General features: G+C 41.1%; 1 protein-coding gene across 8 annotated transcripts; it reads right to left on the reverse strand.

Moving 5' to 3' along the window:
• Positions 1 to 1887: 1887 nt before the first annotated feature.
• Positions 1888 to 23117, reverse strand: LOC135279300 (uncharacterized protein F13E9.13, mitochondrial-like). 8 transcript variants are annotated; one of them, XM_064386572.1, is made up of 7 exons: positions 23060 to 23117; positions 22813 to 22888; positions 21639 to 21721; positions 14684 to 14864; positions 10008 to 10158; positions 8073 to 8200; positions 1888 to 2826 (listed from the first exon to the last, which is right to left on the reverse strand). In XM_064386572.1, exons 2-7 carry the CDS (start codon positions 22883 to 22885, stop codon positions 2636 to 2638), a joined length of 807 nt encoding a protein of 268 aa, XP_064242642.1. In that variant the 5' UTR covers positions 22886 to 22888; positions 23060 to 23117; the 3' UTR covers positions 1888 to 2635. The 8 variants fall into 8 exon arrangements, with proteins under 8 accessions (XP_064242642.1, XP_064242647.1, XP_064242646.1 ...); XM_064386577.1 differs by lacking the exon at positions 23060 to 23117 and adding an exon at positions 18456 to 18571 and having other exon boundaries at positions 22813 to 22827; XM_064386576.1 differs by lacking the exons at positions 22813 to 22888; positions 23060 to 23117 and adding exons at positions 18456 to 18571; positions 22566 to 22614.
• Positions 23118 to 23153: the final 36 nt, after the last annotated feature.

Genomic DNA, 23153 nt, shown 5'->3' on the forward strand with positions numbered 1-23153 from the left:
CATTTTCAGGCTTGAAAATCGGCTCTCCTTTACTTCTGTTCCCTAAATTCTGCACTTACCTTTCATATATAACAATACAGACCCAAATTATGACCTGTTCCTTCCACAAGTGCTGGTGTTCCTCACAGTGTTACATGAAATCCAGGCAGTGAAAGTGCTGTCTACAGCATTCACTGCATTATTATGAGTATTACACCAACTCACTGAGGCTTCTGTCTTCAACAGCTACTGTGTATAACATTACTGCCTTTGGACCTTGCATACAGCACTGAGGAAGTTCTCACCCCCTCCTTTCATTCAGATGAAAACCCATTTGAGTTTCAGGCACTTCTGAGTTTTCAGAGTGTGAGTAAGTAGAAACCAATTCAAGAAACACACTGGCAAACACAAAATTCTTATACTCACAGTGGTGAATGTGACTTTTGACAACAGGCACCAGTTTCTTTGAAAACAACTATCACCACTGAACAATCCTTATCAGTATACCTGCTGTAGTTTTCAGCTGACTAAAGATTTTTATTCTTGTGGCACTAGAGCACCAGTGCTCATTGCTTGCATGTCAGCTTTTCAAGCTCACAGGTTTACTGAAAATAACTTCCAAAGCTGGTAACAATTGTATTAGTGCACACCTGTTGGGACAACCTTCTCTGCATCTTCTGGGAAATGCTGTATGGAAACTTCACAAAACAGTCCTAAATGCACAAAGATTTTAGCAGACTGATATTACTATCTAAGTGAATTTATTTTAATTCAATATGGTGTTTTTCATAACACACAGGCCATAAAATAGCATTTATTACTCAGGCTAGGAATTGTAAGACTAAACCAGATCATTGCTTTACCTGGCAAAGATGCCATGGCTGTGTGGAATAAAAATTCAAAAAGCATCTTCATGATCCTTAACTGCCTCTATCAAGAGCCTAGCAAGTTGCAGATGCAAGGACTCAGGAAAATTACCTCAATTTTCCCTTCCCCATCCCCTGAGTGTGGCTGGTACAAGCTGGGTTAGGTTCCACCTAGAATCCTGAGCCCTGTAGGGCCACAGGGATGGGTTTGGGACACAACTGTTGGTTCTGGGGGAAGCACCACCACACAGGTTTAAAGTGCCTGTGTAAATGTGAACTCTGACAAAGCAGTGCCAGCCACAACTACCAGGCACCTGAAAGGATTTCTGTGCATTGAAGCTGTGTCAGTGCATTTAGGAGAAAAAGGGAGAAAAGCTATGGTTGCCACAGGGCCTAAAGAACATCTTTTCCAGCAGAGCAACACAACAAAGAGATTTCACTGCTTTTGGTGGGAGTCATGTGGGAAACAACCAGTCCAGAAAAAAGAAACCTGAGAAGACAGTCTCATACTGTGATGTTCTGGAATCACCATTATGTTAACAAAACTAAGTTATTTTGAAAATCTTTTTGTCTTTGGAAGGAGGATGTATTCTTGTTCAGAGCAGCATGGGTGTTTTGCCAGCTACCACAAACCCCATGTTTGTATATCTGCTTTGATATCCACAATTTCACTTTCAGTGGCATCAGCACAAGCCTGATGTGTACACGTCAAGGAAAAAGAGAGATCCCAGAGGACAAACTGAGCTCCCAGTCCCAAGGAATGAAAACAAACACCCACATTCCATGCAGCCATGACATAACAGGTATTCCTTGGGTTCTTCTAAGATTCCTTAGAGCTAAAGGATCAAATTCAAGGGGATTCTCTTACAACATATACAGTGAGACTGTAATATTTTTCCTCTACATTTTACATGAAAAATAAAAATCCATGTTTACCTGTGGCATTAGTAGAAAGGTTTCTATTGTAATTATACCTTGTGTATTCCAAGAAAGTTTTTTACATCACTATTACTAGTCTAGAGAGGTACAAAACTGCAGGTGCTTGCTGAAAAATAATAAACCTTTATTAAAATTTCCAGTTTTTGCAAAAGCATTTTGACTACATTCCAAATCTACTTAAAATGTAATTAAATATTTACATTTTTTCTCTAATAAGTATTGTAAGTAAATCAATACCCCAATTATCTTAAATTTTTGTGTGGTATTACAAAAAATGTAGCAATTGTATAAATGCACAATTCTAATGAAAAAATAATGATCTTGAACTTTAAAAGAGCCCTTAATTTGGAGAGATGAAAGTGCTGTACATTCTTTCCTTCATTATGTCTTATGGCCCCTGTGTGATGTAGGTGCTATTATCATCATTTTACAGATGGGGAAACTGAAAGGCTAATTAACTTGTCCAATTTACAACACTTTTACCTGTAAACTTAGGGCATCCTATTGTACTTAAAGGCAAAACAGAACTCAGCTCACCTGTGATGAACATTTTCTAAAAATTCTTAAACTTGTTTAACTTACAGGAGAGAATATCTCACACAAGACTTCAGAGTTGGCTTTGCATTGATGGTAGCTTTGAGCACCACAGAAATGTGCTGCCTAGAAGCAATCATCAGAGCACCAGGTCATTGTGAAGTATGTCACCAAGCTTCCCAGCTAGTTATGGAGATGATGTGCATTTTTATTTGGTATTATTTGCTATTCGGCCACACATTTGTGCTTCAATTCTGTAGGAATACCACACTGCATTTCTACAAACAAACACAAACAGACAGTGTTTGCTGACAAACTCATTCCCTCAGTTTACTTATGTGTTCCATGAATTTCTTGACTCGGTCAGGATCAACAGCATTTGCCCAATAGCCTTCTTTCTTGAAATAGGAACCAATTATCAGAGCATCTGCATCCAAGTAATCCCTCACATTCTCCAGAGTCACTCCGGACCCAACCAGCACAGGAATCTTCACAGCATGCTTAACCTCTGAGGAGAAGAAAACCAAAATCAGGGTTAATTCCTGTCTTTGAAACTCTCTCCATAAACATTCTAACTTGCTTAGTTTTTCAACAGAAAAAAAAAAGTATTGAGAAATTTGTGATTGTGGTATTTATTACTTCTACTGCAGAATGAAACAGGTTCTCTAGAAAAAACACCTCTAGCTCTAAACAGAAAAAAAAAAACAACACCTTACTTTTTACATTCCATTGTCTGGAATGCTTCCTATATTTGCTTGTATGAAAGAGAGCAGGGATCATACAGGAACCACTGACAGCTCAGCTAGTTTTTCCAGAAAACAAAAGCCAAAAAGAGAAGTGGTCTTTTATCAGTGTGAGGAATGACAGTGGAATAAAAAAGCATCTTCTTTTTCCTATATACAGTGTTACTTAATCATCTGAGCTTTTACCTGGTTTCAAGAGGAGAAACAGATAAAAACAAGGCTCAAAACACAGTACTGGCTTTGGGAGGAGGGAGAAAAAAAGCCCAGTTCAAGAATTACTTAAGCAGCCTTCTCATCATTTTATGTCAAACTGACCATCCAAAGAGTGACTCATAGGACTGGATGCCTCATCCCTTAGAGAAATGTTGTGAGCCATTATTTCTGACCTTTAAAAACATATAAATTGGCTTAATTAGTGATAAGCTGATGGCAAGGTAGTTATAGCTTGAGGTAACTTGGGAAAGCACACATGCAACAAATAAAAGTCTGCTTCAAAACACTGTTTAAATGAAGTTTCATCAGAAGCCTAACTTATTAATTATGCTTCAGGGAAGACTAATTATTTATCACCTTCCTACTTCACTGAAGAAAGGGGATCAATTAAAATGTTCTTGAATCTCTTTTTAGGTCACATGCTCTACCATTTTTCCATCTAGGAACAATAACTCCCTTTTAAAAAGATTTTAATATGAAAATAAAACCATTCAACATAGCCCTTCCTGAAAATACACAACAAATCAGATGGCTCATGCATATATGATTAAAACTTAAGTTATTTCTATGCATATTTGATATTCTTAGTCATTCTGCTTACAGCCACAAAATAATTAATTTCTAGTTACTTATAGCATTATTATGAATATCCTGTTCTAAAAACCAGGATATTTATTTGAAATTTTATTTTGTATTTATATTAAATTTTATTTATATAATACCTATATGCTCTTAGGAGTATTTTAACTGCTTTGCATCACTACCAGCACACAATTAAGGTGCATCTGACCACAGACTTGTGACAGTACTTGACTGAATCCCCAGGGGAACCAGGCTCCAAGTCAATATTTGCTCTTACAAGTGCATAAAGCAAGTTTGCAGGGAGTTGCTTCATATTTTTTTCATATCAGCAGGAAAAACTAAGTGCCAAATAATTAAACAGGGCAAGTTCATATGGGTCTGAGACAACAGCTCAGCCCTGCTGGGCAATGAGAAAAACCCAGTGAAACCTGAGACTGACGTGAAACCCCAGAACAACCCAAAGCCTTCCAAAGGGGGAAGGTATGAAGTGCTGCTGTGATCCACACGTGACACACAGACTGCACACACACCCCCTGGGCTGCAGAGCTATCCAGAATGACAATGTGAAGAATGGCAAAGGGAGTGCTCAGTGTGCACTGACATGTGTTACCTCATTAAGTATGCTACAGATGCTACTTTAAGTCCTTTCCAAGCACATCAGGGCCTAAAGTTGATTAGTAGAAGGTGATTTGTCTATTGGCTGTGCTAATACAAATTCTAACCTGTGAAAGAAAATAAAGCAACAGCAGTGAGACGTGCTTTTGTGTGGCAATGTTCAGTCACTGTCAAAATATCTCTAAACACAGAGCTCTGCTTTAAATCTCTCAGTTTTCCTGACCTTTTGACACGGTAAGAAAAAGGAAACAATTTTGTGATGTTACAGTAACACGAAGCTGAAGTTTACACAGATTTCTCTGTTCCAGTGGACTGTAACTAGAGGGCACTGTGCTCTTTCTTGTGGCAGCACAGCTGCACACAGGTCTTTAATAAAACCCAATGAAATTGTGCTTGGTTGAAAAGCAGAATGAAAGCATTTGAACTATGGTATGCACAAGTTTCATGAAATAAAGGCCAAGTGCTCCTAGCTTCAAAACAATGGCAAAGAGTAGTGTAAAAATAAGCACCACTGTGCCAATAACTTGCTTGACTACTCTTCTCTAACAGCTTTCTCATTGCAGTGATCACTGTACCATACACAGCACTATGTTTATGGTAATGCTCCCTCTTAACACATTTTAGGTTTTTAATTCAAAGGACTTTTTCTCTGTCATTAAATTTAGGGCTTAAACAGGAGATGTGAGTGATGAGTACTTTTTCTATCTCTGAGGGTATCACACAGGCAGCAGTCTCTATTTTGGCCATCAAAAGATGAGAGGGGGTGAGCCAGTCTTGAGGCCCCTTTTATGAACAGTAATTAAGGAGGTGACAGTCACAGCCAGCTGTTGGATTTCATGATGTACCTGTTTTCCACAGGTTACTCAGCTGAGACACTTTGTTTTGTTCAAAGAGATAACTGAGCTGTCGTTATGCAAAGATGCAAAGCTCTGGTCACTCAAAATACAAACTGAATGCAAAGCAGGTATTTCAGCAGTTATAGCCCAAGAAAAAACCTGATGGGTTCACACACCCAACCAAAGAATATTTCACAAGGCAGCAAACTGGAACTTTTATAACCTCTTAGATGAAAAGATGGTTTATTAATGAATTCAAAATGCTCAGCTATAGTTCTTGCTCCTTAACAACATGAAGCCTGATTTTTCAGACCTTGTACTCCCTCTGGAGTGGGGAGTGCCCTGGAGTGCCCAGGCAGCCCTGGAGCAGAGCCTGCCAGCCTCCAGAAGGCAGCAACACAAACTGCAAACAAAACCTGACTGAACACACATCTCTGCCTTGACGGGGAAACACTTCCCGCAGCCCATCACAAATCAATCAATTCTACACAAAGACAAAACCACTTCTATATTACTGCACAACAAAGCTGAAAAAGAGACATGACAAAAATCTCATCTGTCTCTCAGCTTTGCTTTCAAGAGCTGCTTTGCAGTGTGATGAAAGGTGCCCAATTGTATCACCGTAATACGGCACTGCCGGGGCTGCATAAATTCCTGAAATGCAGAATCTCACTCACATCATCACCAACTTTGTAGACTGTAGATCTGATCCCTTTTTAAGAATTTCCTGACATAGATATGCCTAATTTGTCATTTTTTTATACTGTGGAATTTTTAAGTTCTTCTCTTACCTGTTTTAAGACATCTTTCTCATGAGAGGGCCTGCTAACATCCAAAATGCTGTGATCTAAGTACAATAAACCCATGATCTGCACACTCCTGCTTTCATAACAAATCCAAACACAGAATTAATGTGTACTTCATTACAGCTGCCAACTCTGATTCATTTTGTTCTTTGGACCCAGAAAGAGAAAGAGACAGGGACTGACAAGTTTGTTCACATGAAAGAAAAGCAGAAGCTGTGGTTCTGTCTGGTTGGGGTCCTGTGACAAAAAAGCCTCTGGGCCTACAGGTCAGGTTTTGCTCTCTGATGCAGCAAATCAATGGAGGTTGCATGTGCATACATGAAAGCAGAATTTAACCTAGGATTTTGCCCAAAGACATATCAAATATTTTTTAAAGTTATTTGATCTGCATTAATAACAGTAGAGACATTAAGTACAAACAGATGGATCTCTAGATTAACAAAATTTTGCAGTCTCTAAAGCAGGCATAGCTTCCAGTATCACCTGTTCCACCTGCATCATTTCTAATTTGCTGTACCAAAAGAGCCAGCTAATGCAAGAGGCTCAGTGTTCACACCAAGCCATCATTTTCTTTTTAAGATTGGTGACTGAGGCATACCAATTTGTAATCTATTTTTTTAGCAAAAAGTGAAATAAGAACCATTTTGACAAGTTCAACATTCATTTTAAATGCTCTTAAGCATGTGTGATATACATAAAGCCCTGAAAACACTGAATGATTTTATGTTGTTTCAAAAGATATAAAAATACAACACAAAAGGTACAAATAACACCTCTTGAGGTCCAGGTTATCTCTGACAGGTAAAATATGTTTTTCATGCTGATCTCCTAATTTAAGTTGAATACAACACAGTGCACTGGAACTTCAAAACATGCCAAGTTACAGCATGTCAGGTTAAGTAAAACCTAAAAAAATACACATTCTCTTTTATGTAGTGAGACATTCAAATTCAAGCCATTGATCTAAATTAAAACTAGTGATGAAAACTAAATGTCCCCATGACAGAACTTTAATTCCAGCATGGGAGCAATACTGTTTCATGAACACAGCCCAAACTGATGCTAATATAAAAATATCAAGAATCATAGCACTTCTGCAAAGGTCAGAACTCATAGGTCAAATGAGTCTCCCTTGACAAAAAGTCCACACTAGTTAAAAATTATTTTGATGTTAATATCTTCCTGTCTACCAATGAATTTGAATTCTTTCTGAAAATCTTCCAAGCAGTACTTCCTCTGGTATTAATGTTTGGAACGCTGCCTTATCAAAATGCTGCTTTTCTTGCAGGAATTCCATTTCCAGTGTGAAAGGTAAAAGCTGCAAACTCTTCAGTGGAAAGATTTATGGTTAGCTAGTTAGTTTAATATGGCTAGTTTTAGTATAGCTAGTTTTCTAGGGTTATAAAGTGGCTTTTTCTTATATTAGGGCTATTTACAAAGTAAACAGTATTTTCTTTCAGCCTCAGCATCACTCAGTGTTATAAAAGCTTGGAATAATTGTCCTTTTTGCCCTGCCAAACTGTTGTATAGAAACATACCACAGCCCATCTAAGTAACACTTCAAATATGATCATTCTGATCAAATCAAACCCCATAGTGTGGTAATCACATACCCTCTGAACAGAGACATAGCTCTCCCAGCATTTTCCTGGGAAGCTGTGAGAAAGAATTAAAACAATTATTATCTCAATCTCTGCACCTGGCAGGCAATCTCTGTTTGTCAAAGATGTTTACAAGGAGTTGTCCCTTCTTGACCGATAGGGAGAAGATTCCTACAGGCCAATCAGGCCTTAGGTCCACGGTTGTTTCTATAAGAACTGTGGATTTCGAACAACAAAGTGCCTTGTCCTGCCTTCTGATGATGGAGGCTCTGTACCACCTTTGTCCCCGACACCCTCTGGTGATACCAGTGAGAGCTCCCCGTGCCCAGCTCCCCGGTGCCCCCGGGTGCCCGCTCACCTCGCAGCTGCCGGGGGTCCGCGGGGTGCCCGGTGGCCGTGCCAGTCAGCACCACGCCGTCAGCCAGGAACAGCTGCGCCGCGCCCGCCGTCTGCGCCACGCCGACGTCGGCCGTCAGGGCGTGAGCACTGCAGGGACACACGGAGCCTGTCACACACAGGGAGCCAGCCCTGCCACCCCGCCTCCCGCTGCCAGGACCCCCGGGGGCTGCTTTGGCAGGGTCCAGGTGACGCTGCCAGCAGGTGACACTGCCACCCGAGCAGGAGATAAACCCAGCCTTTTCCTTCACTGATCGGTGATTGCTGCGGGTCTCCTGGCTCTGCAGAGTGAGTGCTAAGTATGAACCACCAAGTGTCAATTGAGACAGCTGCCTACATGTCAAGCACCTGTATTTCAGAAGTGTTGAGCACACAGAGCTCTCTGACTTCAAGTGGGAGTTGTGGATGTGCCCTCATTCATAAATCAGATCCTGTTGCCTAGGGCAGAATCAACAACTTCCACAAGTCCAATAACAGAAAGTATAGTTAATATCTATGATATAACCACAGGAATCATCTTACACAGCAATTACAAACATCAATTACACCTGCATCCCAGCTGTTCAACAGCAGGCTTTGATGTATGGGTGACACACTTTGTCTGAAACCCATCGCAATTGCAGCTATTAATTGATGAGGTCCCAAACTTGGAAAGAATTCCAGCCTTTGCTGGTTGAACATCCAACACTGTTGGATTTTCTGTATTTAAATAGAAAACAATAGCTATGGCAAACATGTTGCACTGCTGAGTGCTGATGGCACAAGAACAGTTTCTCCTCATTTAAAGAGCAGGAGCATCGAAGCTTGCAGTGGCAGCTGCACTTTTCTACATCAAAAAGCTCAACCAAGAAGTCCTTCAGCATTTCCTTCTGAGCTTATGCTTCTGACTGAAACAAGAACTTCTTTGCCTTTCTTAAAGGCCAACTCTTTGAAAAATGGGAAGTATAATGCAAATATCAATTCATCAATTGTCAAGACTAAGAATAAAAATGACATGATGCAATTTGATTAACAGAAAAGCTAATGCAGTATATTTACATTTATATATATATGTTAAAAAATCATCAGAAAGAAACTGCTCTGAAAGGACCTAAAAAGCTTCATCTGACCACCACACTGCATTGTTTTCTCTTTTGAAATTTATTACCTGCTTATTACATATTTAAGATCTTCCAAACTTGATTATTCTCATGATTGCTCACATACTACACACAAACATTTTAATTAGGTTATTTAGCATGTATAATACATAGCACTTGAGCAGTTCTTCTGGAAAAAAAAAAAAAACAAATCCAAAGAGTGACATCTAAATAGCTCAAAGTATCATGTGACAGGTAAGATGAAGTATAAGCAGAAAAGAAACTGGATTTATCTGTCATAAATTCCTTCTGTTTGATAATCATAGAACATAACCCTTACATAGACAGCACTGATTTAAGTAGCAGGAATCAGTATTATTGGCAGGAAGGGGAAGAAAGGGAAGAGCTTTTTAAAATGCCAAACTATGATCACTTGGATGCTTTTATATGGCATCTGCCTTCATCACTAAAAAATAACCTTGGATACCTAACTTTCAGAAACAAAACTTCTTTTAACATAATAGACATTTACACATGCATACAAAGTCTCAAAACCAGATGCAAGGCTTTCATAGCTGGCATACTGAAAACCTGAAGGTTAAACAACTACAAACATCACAGATACAGCAACTTACAGCTGCAAATTTATTTTCAAATGTATCCCCTTACAGGACTGCAAGCCCATGCTTAAATAACAAACTTCTCCCTATATGATTAACTTCCCTGGAAGAAAATTGATATTAAAGAAACCCAGAAAATAGAAAAAATATAAGATCATGATTGCATTCATATTTACATAAAATTTTGTTTGTATTTACCTATGCTTCTTTTTAATATCAGCAAAAATCTGAATGTTGTCTGCTCCAATGTGTTTTCTGTATCGTAGCAGGTCACCTGCACAGGCATTTATAAACCCTTCATCAGCCACGTGAGAAAACACAAACCCTTCAGCCCGGATGAAATCAAGACCTGAAAACAGTCAAAAGCAACATTTTAGTCTGAAACTGAGAACTGGAAAAGAAAAACACTAAAACAAATAAAAATTCACCTTACTGTCCCCTCCCTATTTGAGCCCAACACAAATTGTTTCATGTGCTCTAGGACTAACCCACCTCCCTTTCCCACATACTTTCCATTCTTTATTTTTGCCCCTATTCTCTCTGACTTCTTCCCATCTCTCCCACTGAGCCCACCAGTTTTCCCCCAGGCCCTGGTCCCCTTCTCTCCCCCTCAGTTTGTCCCTGTGTGGCTCAGAACAGGCAGCTGCACACCCTGCCCTGTCTGCTGCCATGATGTGCCATGCAGAGGAGGGTCACAACACAGCTCTCTATTCTAATGACATGTTTTCTCCCCAAAAAGGGTCACTAACTTGCATCTCTTCCCCCTTTCCACGCTACACACAAAGAGGAATAGCACTGTCATCTTTCTTTAGGAAATGAGGCAAAACCCAGCCTGAAGCATGTTATATGCAACCCATGTGACTCCATCTGAACGTAGCATGTGTTTCCTACACAGCACCACATCAACAAATTGCTTCTAGAGCTGTGCCAAAGGCTTAGGAAGAGTCAAACATTTGCTATTCTACTCCAGCCATCAATTCTGCCATGCCTTAGTAACACAGGTTCTACCATATTCATTAAGTTTTGTGGAATGGATGCTGAAGAGGAAGATTATGAATTGTAATTACTTCATGTGGGCCAGTCATTGACATTCAGGGCCCCCCTCCACAGCCTTGAGATATCTCTGTTGTAAGACTGAAGCCTTGGACCACAGAGCAATAAGCCCACAGCAGTGAGGCACAAGATTTAATTCTGACTCCCTTATTGCAATCCCCACTTCTTTCCTGTCTTTCATAGCCTTGAACTGTCACTTAAAACCTTCCTCTTTTACACATTTTTGTAAAAGCTCTGCACTCATCTTGTGCAGTTTTGCTGCTCTTCCAGTTTGCTTTGGAGGTGTCTTCCAAGCCCTTCTGAAGCTCTGCTACTGCTCCAGCTTTGGAGTCAGATGCACATTTAATTAGAGCTGACATCATTCAAAGGAAAGCAATGCATGTGGAAACAGTCAACAAGAATGCAATCCCACCCACAACTGATTAGGCAACAGAGGCATTACCTTAGCACATTCCAACTATAAACATAGCTGATCTTGAAAATTTATTTACCAAATGACAAGGTGTCTGTTTATTTTAAAATTCCAGTTTCATTCCAAAAGCCCTGAAGTTGCAGAAACAGAAGCTTACGCCTGATAGAGAAGAGCCTGCCTTGCTTAGCAACACAGACTCCAGCTCACAAGAAACATCACAGATGGATGCCAAATCAAATGCAAGCTGTCCTGTGCCTGGAGATTAGTGCAAAGCACGGAGTATTCCCAGGATCCAAAGACAAGAGTGTGCCACAAGTACCATTGCAGGTGCTTGTAGACACTGGGTGATAAACACAGTGCAAATAGCTAAACTGAGATTTCTACATCTAGGAACAAAAGCTATAGCTTCTAATTACATCACTCAAGCTTACAGTACAATTCAGAGTTATATAAGAATAATTATTTCTCTGATCATAAAACTGTGGATGAGCCTAGAGACATAACAGCTCCACAGCAATGAAGGTTTAACTTGGGACAGGAGCTATTCATTGAGTAATTTCATTTATTGAAGTCACTGCTTACACATTGTTTGTCGATGCTTGGTTCATGTTTCCTTAGACTTTCTGCTAAACATTGGATTGTACTTAGTTTAACAAGGCTGCACTCTCAATCTGGGTTTTTGGAGGCCATGAAAATACAATTTTTAACCAAGTGTAATAGGTGCAGGTACCATATCATTACCATTCTCTTTTATGAAGCCATAATCAGATCCTGCTAATGAATTCATTTTTATGCTCATAAAATTGTGAGAATGATACTACTGCTTACTTTCACATTGGCAAGTTGAAAAGTAATAGCCATTGAATAGTTAATAGGCAGTCCCATTTCTGACTTCTATGGGAACAACACATTTTGTAGTTTCACTGGAAAACAAGAATAGGAAATATCCAATGAAAACTAATAAACAGAACTCTTAGAGGGGCATTGACTTTGCTGTTGACACTGGAAGCACAGTGTGTCTGTGCTGCAAAAACATTTCTCAGGACACTGTCTTGCAGCAGTTCCTGCCATGCTCAGCATGGGCTGCAGGCACAGGAGCAGGGTCTCCAGCAGCTCTCCCAGCAGGATGCACAGCACTCCCTGCCTTTCACAGCACCTCTGGGTGCTCCCTGCTGCAGTTCTCAGCTGAGCTGCCTCCCCTCACCTCTGCATTCATATGGTGGCACTTAAAAAGGACAGCAAAAACCATAGCACACAGATCTGCCTAATTCTGTCTTGTCCTGAACAGTGTCGTGGGTGATAGCAAGTGAATTCCCACTCTTGGGGTGCAGGAGAGAAAGGAATGGGCTCAGACAGCAAAGCTGTGTTTGCAAAAGACATGGAGACATCTGGGATATCTCCTGACATGAAGCCTCATTTATCAGCTATCAACTGTGTCATCATCATTGACGAAGACTGATCCAGAACTGGAATTTCAGTAATTGATTCTTAAAGGGAAAAGGGCAGCTTCAGGTAGAGAGGGCAGTTGGACTAGATGACTGTTTAAAGTCCCTTCCAACTGAAACATTTTTTTTCTAAATTTATGAGATAAGATAAATTAAAAACTGAGCCCTGATTCATGATGAGTTACCCAGGCACAGGACTTTACAATTCTTGCTCAAGCTAGTAGAGCTCCCAGTCCCACTGCAGACCTGTGGATTTCCCCCACCCTTTACCAAATAAAATCAATACCTTCTCCTAGAGACCAGTTATAAATTCCCTGTGTGGCTCTCTTAAGAACAGTCATTCCTACCAAAGACAGGGATCTCCACAGGGAAAATGAAATGACTGTACAGTAAGCAGAAGATGCTACATATGGTTTTTAGCTAGAACACCTTCAACAAGTTATTTTTGTAGTGAGAGCATACAGGATTTCCTTTGTTAATAGCTACCTATCAAAATTGTATTGGCATTAAAGTCACTATTAAGTTGCTACAGAAAAGCTATTTTAAGTTTGCTATCTACAAAGTAGCACCCACTTTAGTATGGTTTTGCTTAAAGTGATTTTCTTTTTGCTTCCCTGTTCAGTGAACTTGAGACAATCATTTTTAGAGAAGTGCAATGAAATGCATTAAACACAGGCCCTTCCTGGTTGGTGTTCTACAGTTACAGAGGAAATAGTGCAGAACAGTAGTGGAGCTGAGCAGAACTCAAGCCCTCCAGGAATTCTCCCCTTCATTAATAATTGCAAAGAAGAGAAATACATTGTTCCCAGACCATATCCCTTATTTAGTGATGATTTTTGCTCCTCAAAGGAATGCTTTTAAAAATAGGGTATGTGCTTTTTTTCCAAATACCTATGCACCTCCAGTGGCCCACTTGCAGCAGCCTCTACAAACTAAAAATGGATTTTGTTACCATTTTTATTTGAGGTTTTCATATAGGTTCCAGTGCAGCAATAAAAATTAGGTTTTCTCAATTTGTTAAGTGGTTAGATACTTTGAAAATAGCAACATCTGATTTAAAGCTCACAAAACAAATGCCAGTTCAAAACACATCTATTAACAAGAATTTAAAGCTTTTAGAACATAGTAGGCATAATTAAAACTGCCACTGCAGATAGGTTAGCCTACATGATTGTACCTGAAGTATGGCTTTCACTTAACACCAGCATCTTCTGCCTGGTTCTATGTAATTTGTACATGCAAAAATGTGCAGCTTTACCATAATGACAGTCAATTTGGGCAAAAACATGCATCAACCCTCATTTTGTGAATTTAGGAAGTACAGGCTTTCCATGTTAAGCCAGCCTACACCTTTACCTCAGGGAGGGTTACATATGAAAAACTAAAATTGCTTCAGCAAACAGTAAGAGCAGGAAGTTTAGCCAAGTCTAGGATTCATGCAATAAGGATAGATTAATTTATATTTAATTCCCCCAAAGGCAATTTAATTTTAAGTACTTTGGCTATCTATACACTCAATTTTTGTCATTATATAAAAATCTTTCTACTCATTCATTAAAAAAGACAACCAAAACTTAGTTTTCATGGACAACACTAGCAGCAACAACACAGAAATAGATGCTGAAACAGGGTGCTTAACCCCCATGGGTTAAGTTGATCCTCACATTTGATATAACTGAAGTAAACAAGAGCTACACCAAAGGTGGCTTTCAGACACCAGCAGAGTTAAACTAATGATTACATTTAGACAGGTTTCACCTAGAAAGCTGTGGTGGCAGCCTTTAGCAGCCTCCAACTGAAGCAGTTCACAAGTACCACCCACTCTGATTAAGCAGGCATCCTTCTCAGAACACAGCTGCTGCTTTTTCAGGGCACAGTCAGCTTTCCACAGTACCCATGTCAGCCAAGGTGCAGCTTGTGGAGAGTGAATGCCGCAGCAATACCTGAGCAGCCCTTTGCATTACCTGCAGCCAGAGCAATGGCTATTGCCTGCTGGTTGGCAGCACACAGCACCTGGACCCCCAGAGGGACACGGGGACAGCTGTGTCTCACGGCAGCACCGAGCACTGCCATGGCTGCGGTGACCTCCGGGCCCGGGCGCACCGTGTACGGCACGTCGTGCATGTTCTCCAGGATCAACCCATCCTGGGGAGAGAGTGAGAAAAAATATCACTGCACTCTACTAACGTGGCCAGTTCACCACTATATATTTGCACTGAGACACACAAGTGTAAGGGTTTCCTTCAAAGGGAGGATTATCCACAGCAAGTTGTGTTGATGCATTTGATGCGCACAACCACTTACAGAAGTGCTTTCATCAACAGCATGGTATTTGCAGTGAAATCATGAAGAGAAATAAATGTGATTTTAATTATACATTCATCAATTTGGGTTCCTTTGATCCATCCTAAAATGGGAACTATAGGCAAATGAGTTAAATCTTATACCTCATTAGGAATAGTGTAAAGTCAAACTTCAATTATCCAAGGGGAATACAGGATATTGAGTATGTTCAGATAACAGAGGACTCTGAGATAATCAGGGCAACTTTCAATTCAATTAATGTCAGAAAATAAGTGTTACTTTGGATAAATAAAGGAATTTTTGTTTGACTGTTATTGTGCCAAATGCCATAATATGAACTAGTGATACTTCTCCCATTCTGTATTCAGAATTACTGGAAAGAAGACATTGCTATTTATTGTCTATTATACCTCTCCATCCACATGGACATACTCTTGGCAAACAATGGAGTGATGATAAAACATTCTGTTGATACAATTTGTGCATTACCTGATGCCACACACATTTCTACCATTGCATAGGCTATAATAAAAACTATGCAACAACTGCAGATAATACATCATTTTGTTAAGGATTAATAAGAAGAGTAAAAGTAGAGCCTTGAAACATATTCCATGCCTAGTATTTTGCATTAGCAGTAAGAAGATGAAAAGAAAATCAGATATTTCTCACCAGCTTAATTCTAAAAATGCACAAAGTTTAATAGACAAACTAATTGTATATATAGCAAATAAATTCTGCTCTCTCTGGAGTTTTATCACACATCTTAATCCTTTAAAATGAGAGCTTTACCTTTCATAGATATTGCAACAGAGTAAGAATGGAACATTTTTTGGGAAAAAATACAACTAGAGATTAAACACAGCAGCTTGGTTCTTAATAACACAGAGAATCAGGAAGGGGAAACAAAAAATAAGTTTCTTTAAAAAAATTTTTTATATGTGATACTTCTCTAATCTTTGTTGTAGTGTGGAAGCCCTTCTGGTAGTAAAAGATAAGACAGTATCTAAAATAGTGTCAACATTTTAATGGCTGAATTACAGGCTATGGCAGAGGCATCATAGATGAACACCCAACACACAGGCTGGGGAGAAGTGAGAAGGAAATAATCCAGTGGAGCAACGTGGTGAGACCAAGCACACAGCCTGCAAACACTCAATGCACCAGGGCACAGCTGCCTTCTCCAAATTACTCACAGCTCAGTATTTAAATACACATTGCTACCTAAGCAGCAATGGGATGTGACCTGTTCATGGAAAAGGTGACCTGATATGATGACACTCCACATCAGACCTTTGCACTTTGTGATTCACCAACACATTTAATTACATAATTCCAGCCCAGGAAAACTTGAATTATGCAAAGGAGCACCAGGTATGGCAACCAACCAAAACATCTGCACTTGACTTTGTTTGTGTGTCCAGTTCAATATGGAACATCCACACTTCTGCACCTGTGATGGGAGGTAGCCATATGACAAAAAAGACAACCTGTCCTAAGAAAACCACCAAAAAAATCCCAATTTTTAGTAATTTTTCTGGAATGAGGTTAGGACTCTTCCAACAAACCTGAACTGACCAAATGGTACCTGAGGCACAGCTACTGAATCCCTTGTGGTACCAACAGAAAGAGAACCCCTCTGGCCTCTTGTTCTCACTACACAAATATATCAAGTCAGTCTCAGCAAGAATGCAGTTGGTCAGTAGTTGCATGTGGCAAAAGGACTAATGTAGAACTCAAATACTTTAACAAAGCAAATTAAAAAAAAAAAAATGCAACAAACCATCAAGACCAGGTAATTCCTTGAGGCCAAAAAGCCTGGAAGCCCTTGGCTCAGAAATGCTCTACTTGGCAGATTTCAGCAAAATCTGGGAATCAGGGAAACTCCAAGCTTATCACAAGGGCCAGGAACCAGGATCTGCAAAACAGCATCCCCAGGCTTCCAGGCAGATCTTGTTGATTGAATTTCTCAACAAGATCTTCCAGGCAGATCTTGTTGAGATTGATTGAAGCATCAATCTCAACAAGAAAAAGGGCAACTGGGAAAGGGGCTTTAAAATGCCCAGCTCCTAAAGAGCCACATTAGTAGCCCAAAAAGCAAGAGAATAGGCTGACAGAATTCCACTGTGAAACTCAGTTTTTCACAACTTGCTACTACTTTGACCGTTCTGGATTTGCATAAAGCAAATTATTCCATTAGCTACACTAATGAATTAATTCATTTAATAAGTTATAAAAACCCCTAGCCATAGTACTACACATAAAAAGTATCTCATTAAAGTCTAACTCAAAATGCAGGCATATGGGGGGATTGCAACAGTTCTTTCTCCTGCTTTAAGTTTACCACATTCACTTTTCAGCAACTGCCTCTTCCTATAGCCTCGAGGTCCACAGTTACAGTGAATATTTTTGGTAGAACTTTAATAATGTGTTATTCTTTTGGTGCCATCCGACTGTTCTTTTGCATATTATGCTTTGTTTAATTAAAAAGAGAACAACATATGTTCTGCAATACAGAAAGCTGAATTACAGATGCATTAAGTCAAAGCTTTCTTTCATATTTTATATAAAAATATAACACCACAGATTTGTGTTTACTGAATTGCTATGTATAGGAAACAAACTTCAGTACTATCAGACAGCTAATTAAAATGGGGGAAAGAAAACAGTTATGCTAAATTAAAGTTCTTGGAACTTAAGCTTATGGTTTAGAAGCCTATGGAAACAGCTTCTGCATTATATCCTGTACAGCAGGATTTACGTAGATAGCATGAGATAAAACTCTTGCAAGTGCCTTCTGTGCTCCTTTTCCAGTGAATGTTAAGATAATTTAAGTGTTGCTCATATGCAACAACCTTATTATAAGTAATTTTCAAACAATGTATTGCCTTTTTACTTTGAATGACTTCTGAAGTGCTGCACATGAAGTGAGTGCCCTTTGTAACACAGTTAGCTACTGAAAAATAGGTCCTTTAATTAGCTCTCTAACTATAGAAAAATAATTTCCTTAGCTGTATTTCGCTTACAGAAATAACCTCTTAAAACACTTCAGCCTTGCACATATTACAGCAGGAAAGCCTCAAAACAGCAACAAACCACAACTGAGGTAACAATTGCACAAGTTTTAACCCAGCATGTACCTCACATAACCTTTTCCCAGGGCAATGAACCCCAGTGTTTCTCCCCAGAGAAAGGCTTTACCTGCAAACCTGTGCACCTCAGTACAAATCTCTCCAAGCTCATCACCTCTACTCCTCTCTCCAGAAAGGGAGCAGGCCTGGCACCATCCCTGTTATTACACAGGCCCAGGTGGGGACTAAGACAAGGTAGCAATTACCTCGTGTGACCCTTGTAGAGGAAATCAGTCGCCTTTGCAGAGCATTTAACTGCTGTTTGTAAGCACAGCTATTAGCAACTTCTTTAAAAACTCACCTCCGGAGCAGATGGCTGCCTTAACAGAAGTGAGCTGCTATCTCATGTTCTCCTGCACATGCCAGAGGAGGTAGCTGTGGGTAGTCTGTCTGCTATTTTATTTTCCTGTAATACAGCTGAGATTTGAAATGTTAACCTCTGTAATCAAAGCGAAAGCTACCTACATGTTTCTATGCAGAAATACTACTTTATTCTGTCTCCACTGTTATTAAATTCTAAGTTGTGAATTACAGTTATCACTGTAGTTGTAAGACCAACAGGCTTACCACTCTTTTATTTTTTAAAAACACCAATATAAAACATGTACTAGTAACTGTTTTTAATGTCAGCTACTCCAGTAGCTACAGTTAGGAACAGTAACTAACAGTCAAGTGGGAACCTGTGCTCTATTTCCTAGCCACAAAACAAATGTCAGCCAGGCTGAGTGGAATGAATAAAAGTTAACCTGAATAGATACATTTTGCCTCTTCCTTAAAGAAAAGCAGGTACAAATTGGAGGGATTATAATGCCTCATAGCCTGCTGCTTATAAAATCTTGTCTAGGGAATTTCATTGTTTAGCAACACACAAGTACAAAGCATATACATTTTGAGCACAGATGGCTTCCTAACTGAGCACTCACTTGTTTTCATTACTATGCTCTAATATCACAAATCTTTCATATTTATTATGTGAAGCTGTGAATGTGCCAGACAAGTCACCTTACTCTGAATATACCAGGATTTACTTCCAAGTGCAACACAGATGGAGTGAGCAAGACCATATACTTTATTTTTAAATGTTAACACCAATTTGAACAATTTGAGACAATATGTAAACATCCAAATAGCAGCAAATGGTTGTGTATTTTCTTAAGGGCTACTGTGGGCAGCATTTGGGAACACTGTCAGTACAAACATCCATGGGAAACTAGATTTCTCTAGCTCTTCTTCCACAAGAAAAACAGACAGCTTAACAGCTCCTTTGGAATACTGAGCAAGAAACCCAAATATATTCCCATTCCAGAATAGTTTGGCAGTAGTGATCTCTGTGTAAAAATTGTGAAGCTCCTGAAAGCATCGATCATGAAAACTTGCATTTCTCTCAAAGTAACACAAAAAACTAAAGAATTGAATTGCAGAAAGTGTTAAGCAACCCTGTTGGTATTTATGGATGCTCTCCTGATTATGTCTGAGACTTATCTCCTTAATAAAAGATTTTTTGCTATATTGCTCTAACTCTGTTCTGTTCTATTCTCTAACACTGTGCAGGCCTTTAGAATGAAGACTGGTGTGGAAGTATATTGATGTTCCTGTGACTTCTACAGGAAAATGGGTTAATCACAACTCTAAGCCCTGAATTTGTCCAAATGTGTAGAGAAATTACTGCATTCACCTCATGTGTCTCCTGACAGGAAAGTTTAAAGATATATTCAAGTTCAGAAACTGCAAGGCACTTGCAGAAAAGGTAAACCAGTTAGAGCTGGAACTGCAGAATTCAGTACAACTGTTGAAAAGACAAAGTATAAAAGCCAAATTAAAACTTTTTGTTAGTACTGATTTAAAGTTTATCTCAAAGCTCCTCCAGCTTTGTGCATGCCAGCAGTGGCAGTAACTGCTTCTGTACCTTCCTTCACCTTCAGGAGTATTTGGTGTCTTCCCCCTGCTGCTGAAGGTTTCAGTGTGTAATTATTATGTAAGGAAATGGGCAAACAGGCACTGCAGTGTGGAGCAATGGCTTTGTGAGTTACAGATTATCTGTGCAAGCACTTCCTCTGGCACAGGAAGGCAGAGATTAGTGTTTGCCACTCTTCTGATGTAGATCAAATCACGTTATACCTCATGGTGGTACTGCAACAACAAAATACAAGGGCATAGTACAGAATCAGAGTTATTGCACCCCTGTTCTTTCAGGAGGAATGAAAGGGAAGAAAACTTCCTTGTTCTGTTCAGCTTGCAGTCAGGGACTATTCTAACTGGGTGGGAATCTCACACATGTTCATCTGGTACTGAAGCCCACCAGGTTTTTCACCCTATCATTTACCCATTTCACTACCATCATTTTACCCCCGTGCTGTTTATCCTTTCAATGATTCTGTTCTCAGCATTCTCTCCCAGTTTAGCCTCACCAGGGCTCTGCCCATAACCTACCTTGTGTGACTTGTCTTGCATTTTGACCTTGGTTTTCTATTCTTTAAACTAAGCTCTTGTATTCAATTTTGTTCTGTCTGTATAGTATCATTCTAATTTATAGATTAAAAATGCTTTATTAACCTGCTTGTTAATAAAGTTTTTCTGAAAACAGCAGCTCAGAGCAGTGACAGCTTGTTCACTGAAGACATTTTCAAACCTTGGACATTAGTACACCACCAGAAAATGTTCATAATGCTGTGGGCAGGTCACAGAAAAAGCACATCAACACCCCAAGACAAGGTGTAATGAAATGTTTAAAACATATCTGACCTTTCAAAAGGACATACACCCTGTTAAAATCTACTGACCTATGAAGATTACTACACCACTTTAGGTCTAACAGCAATTCTGACAGCAGTCTCTTCTTGCCTCTGGCTGAGCATGGCCTTTTGGGCCTGCTCTTCTGGACGTGCAAAGCAGGCATGTTGCTGCCAGGGGCCTGGAGAGAGGCTTAGAGAGGGCAGAAAAGGGCCTGAGCCCTTTTTTTTTTTTTTAGATCCTGAATTATCTGTGCTGTTTTGTTACAAACAGAGCTGTGGGATGATCCTGCACCCTCCAGGTGCCTGAGGAATGCATGCAGTGTATCAGCTGTGCACATGGCACACCTCCATGACCTCAGGAAACCAGAGGCTTGCACAGAGCTAAAAATACAGTTGCTTGTCAGACTAGATTGATGAAGCATTCTACAGCCAGAGACCTTGAATGCCAGCAACAGCCCATATTTCTGGCCACTTTTTTTTTTTTTAACTCCTTAAATTGACTTGATTCATCCAACTTATTTGAATCTAAGCTTTTTCAATTGTTTTGGGTGCAGGTGATACTTATCTTAGGGGATTTTTGTAATCTAGAAGGCCTACTTCCTACATTGAAATAAACAACATAGAGTTAAGCATCTCCCTAATCAATGAGCTTCAAGATGCTTTTGATGAACTATAGGCTCATTTAAAATTCTGGCTATGCAGAAGTAGTTTTGTGTAATGGCCATCATGGGAAGCAAGAAACCAAAACTTACAACTCCAGCATCCTTGTAAACTTCTGCCTCTTGACAAGCTTGATCAATGATCTGGGTCAGTGGAAGAGAACTTCTTGGTGTCCCTGCAAGAATAATGCTGCTTACCCCAGGGCACACACAAACCAAACCCATGGACAGTAACAGCTTTGGCCAGGACACCCATGGGGATTGCACACTGAAACAGGGACATACAGGGCAAACTCGTTCACAGGCTGCCCTATCTCCTTGTGACATGCCTTAGTGACACCTCTTTCCTTAGCTGAACTTGGCAGAGCTGCTGTAACCATTCAGCTCCTAAATCTAATTCACAAACTTGAGGAATGTCTGCTATAATCCCGTTGCACTAGGTCTGCTCTTAGCTTGCTATTCACACACTTGTAATTTATCCTGCATTAGTGATGCTCCAGACAATAAAACCCATGGGCAAGACTGACCTCTACGTCAGCATAGAACAGCTATGCTAAACAACAGTGAGTTTAAAGCCAGGTAAAGCTGTCCTTAACCTGCAAGGGTGACTGGATCTGATCTTCATGGCAGAAGTTCAATGAATTTGCCTTAAGACCAAGTCTCTTCCGATACTTGGGCTCCTACAGGCAGAGGGAGTCTGAACGAGGACTGTGCTGAGCCCTGTGCCAGCTCTGCCAGCTGCCCTGATTTCCCAGCCGTGCTGCCTGGGGGCTGCTTCTGGGAAATCGTGGGCACCCTGAGCTGCGGGCACCAGCCATCGAGGGCAAGGTGGGCTCTCGGAGCAGCTCTGCCCACCCTGGGCCCCTGGGAAGGTGGACGAGGCCAGGCTGGAACAGATCCCGCCTGCTGTCCGAGCTTCCCACTGCCTCCGAGGGCATGAGGGAGCTCCATGCAACCTCCATCCTACCCCAAAGCCCATCCGAGCAACCCCCAACCCTCGCTTCCTCCAACAAAGCTCACCGAGCCCAAATCCTGGTTTCCTCAGCCCAGGTCCCCCCGTGGAACTGCTTCCCGCCTTTTCCACCTCGGAAACGGGGAGCGCCCCACCTGAGGGCGCCTCATGAGGGGCCCGAGGCGGGGTGAAGGGACAGCCTTCCCGGGCACGGCAGCGAGCCAAGGGGAGACGCCGGATACCCGGACCCGGTCCCGGTCCGGGTGCTGGTCAGGGTCCGGGTCCCGCCGGCCGTGCCGCCCGCCCGCCGCTTACCGGGCAGCGCTCCCACGTGCACCATCCCGACCACGGCCGCCTTGGCCCGCCCGAACAGCCCGGGCCGCTGCATGGCCTGCGGGGAGGGAAGGAGGGCGTCAGCCGAGCCGGGCCGAGCCCAGCCGAGCCGAGCCGGGCCGGGCCGGCCATGGTGGCGGCCCCGCCTCCCGCCGCGGAACGGCACCGGGACAGGATCCACTGGCCCGGTTCGGCTCAGCCCGGCTCCGCTCGGCTCAGCTCGGCTCACCCCGGCGCGGTCCCACGTGCCACAGCCGCTCCCGCCGCTTCCGCGTCCGGGCCCCGCCCCTCCGGCCCCGCCCCTCCTGCCCCGTTCCGCGCGG

Source organism: Passer domesticus, chromosome 12 (assembly GCF_036417665.1).
Source record: "Passer domesticus isolate bPasDom1 chromosome 12, bPasDom1.hap1, whole genome shotgun sequence".
Taxonomy (NCBI): Eukaryota; Metazoa; Chordata; class Aves; order Passeriformes; family Passeridae; genus Passer; species Passer domesticus.

Bases quoted from the DNA above. Each gene is read 5' to 3' on its own strand.
- LOC135279300 (XM_064386572.1), bottom strand. From the start codon at position 22,885: ATGCAGCGGCCCGGGCTGTTCGGGCGGGCCAAGGCGGCCGTGGTCGGG. The intron at 21,722-22,812 runs GTAAGCGGCGGG...TTATTCTTGCAG, and splicing joins GCACGTGGGAGCGCTGCCCG to GGACACCAAGAAGTTCTCTT. The intron at 2,827-8,072 runs GTGAGCGGGCAC...TCTTCTCCTCAG, and splicing joins GGACCCCCGGCAGCTGCGAG to AGGTTAAGCATGCTGTGAAG.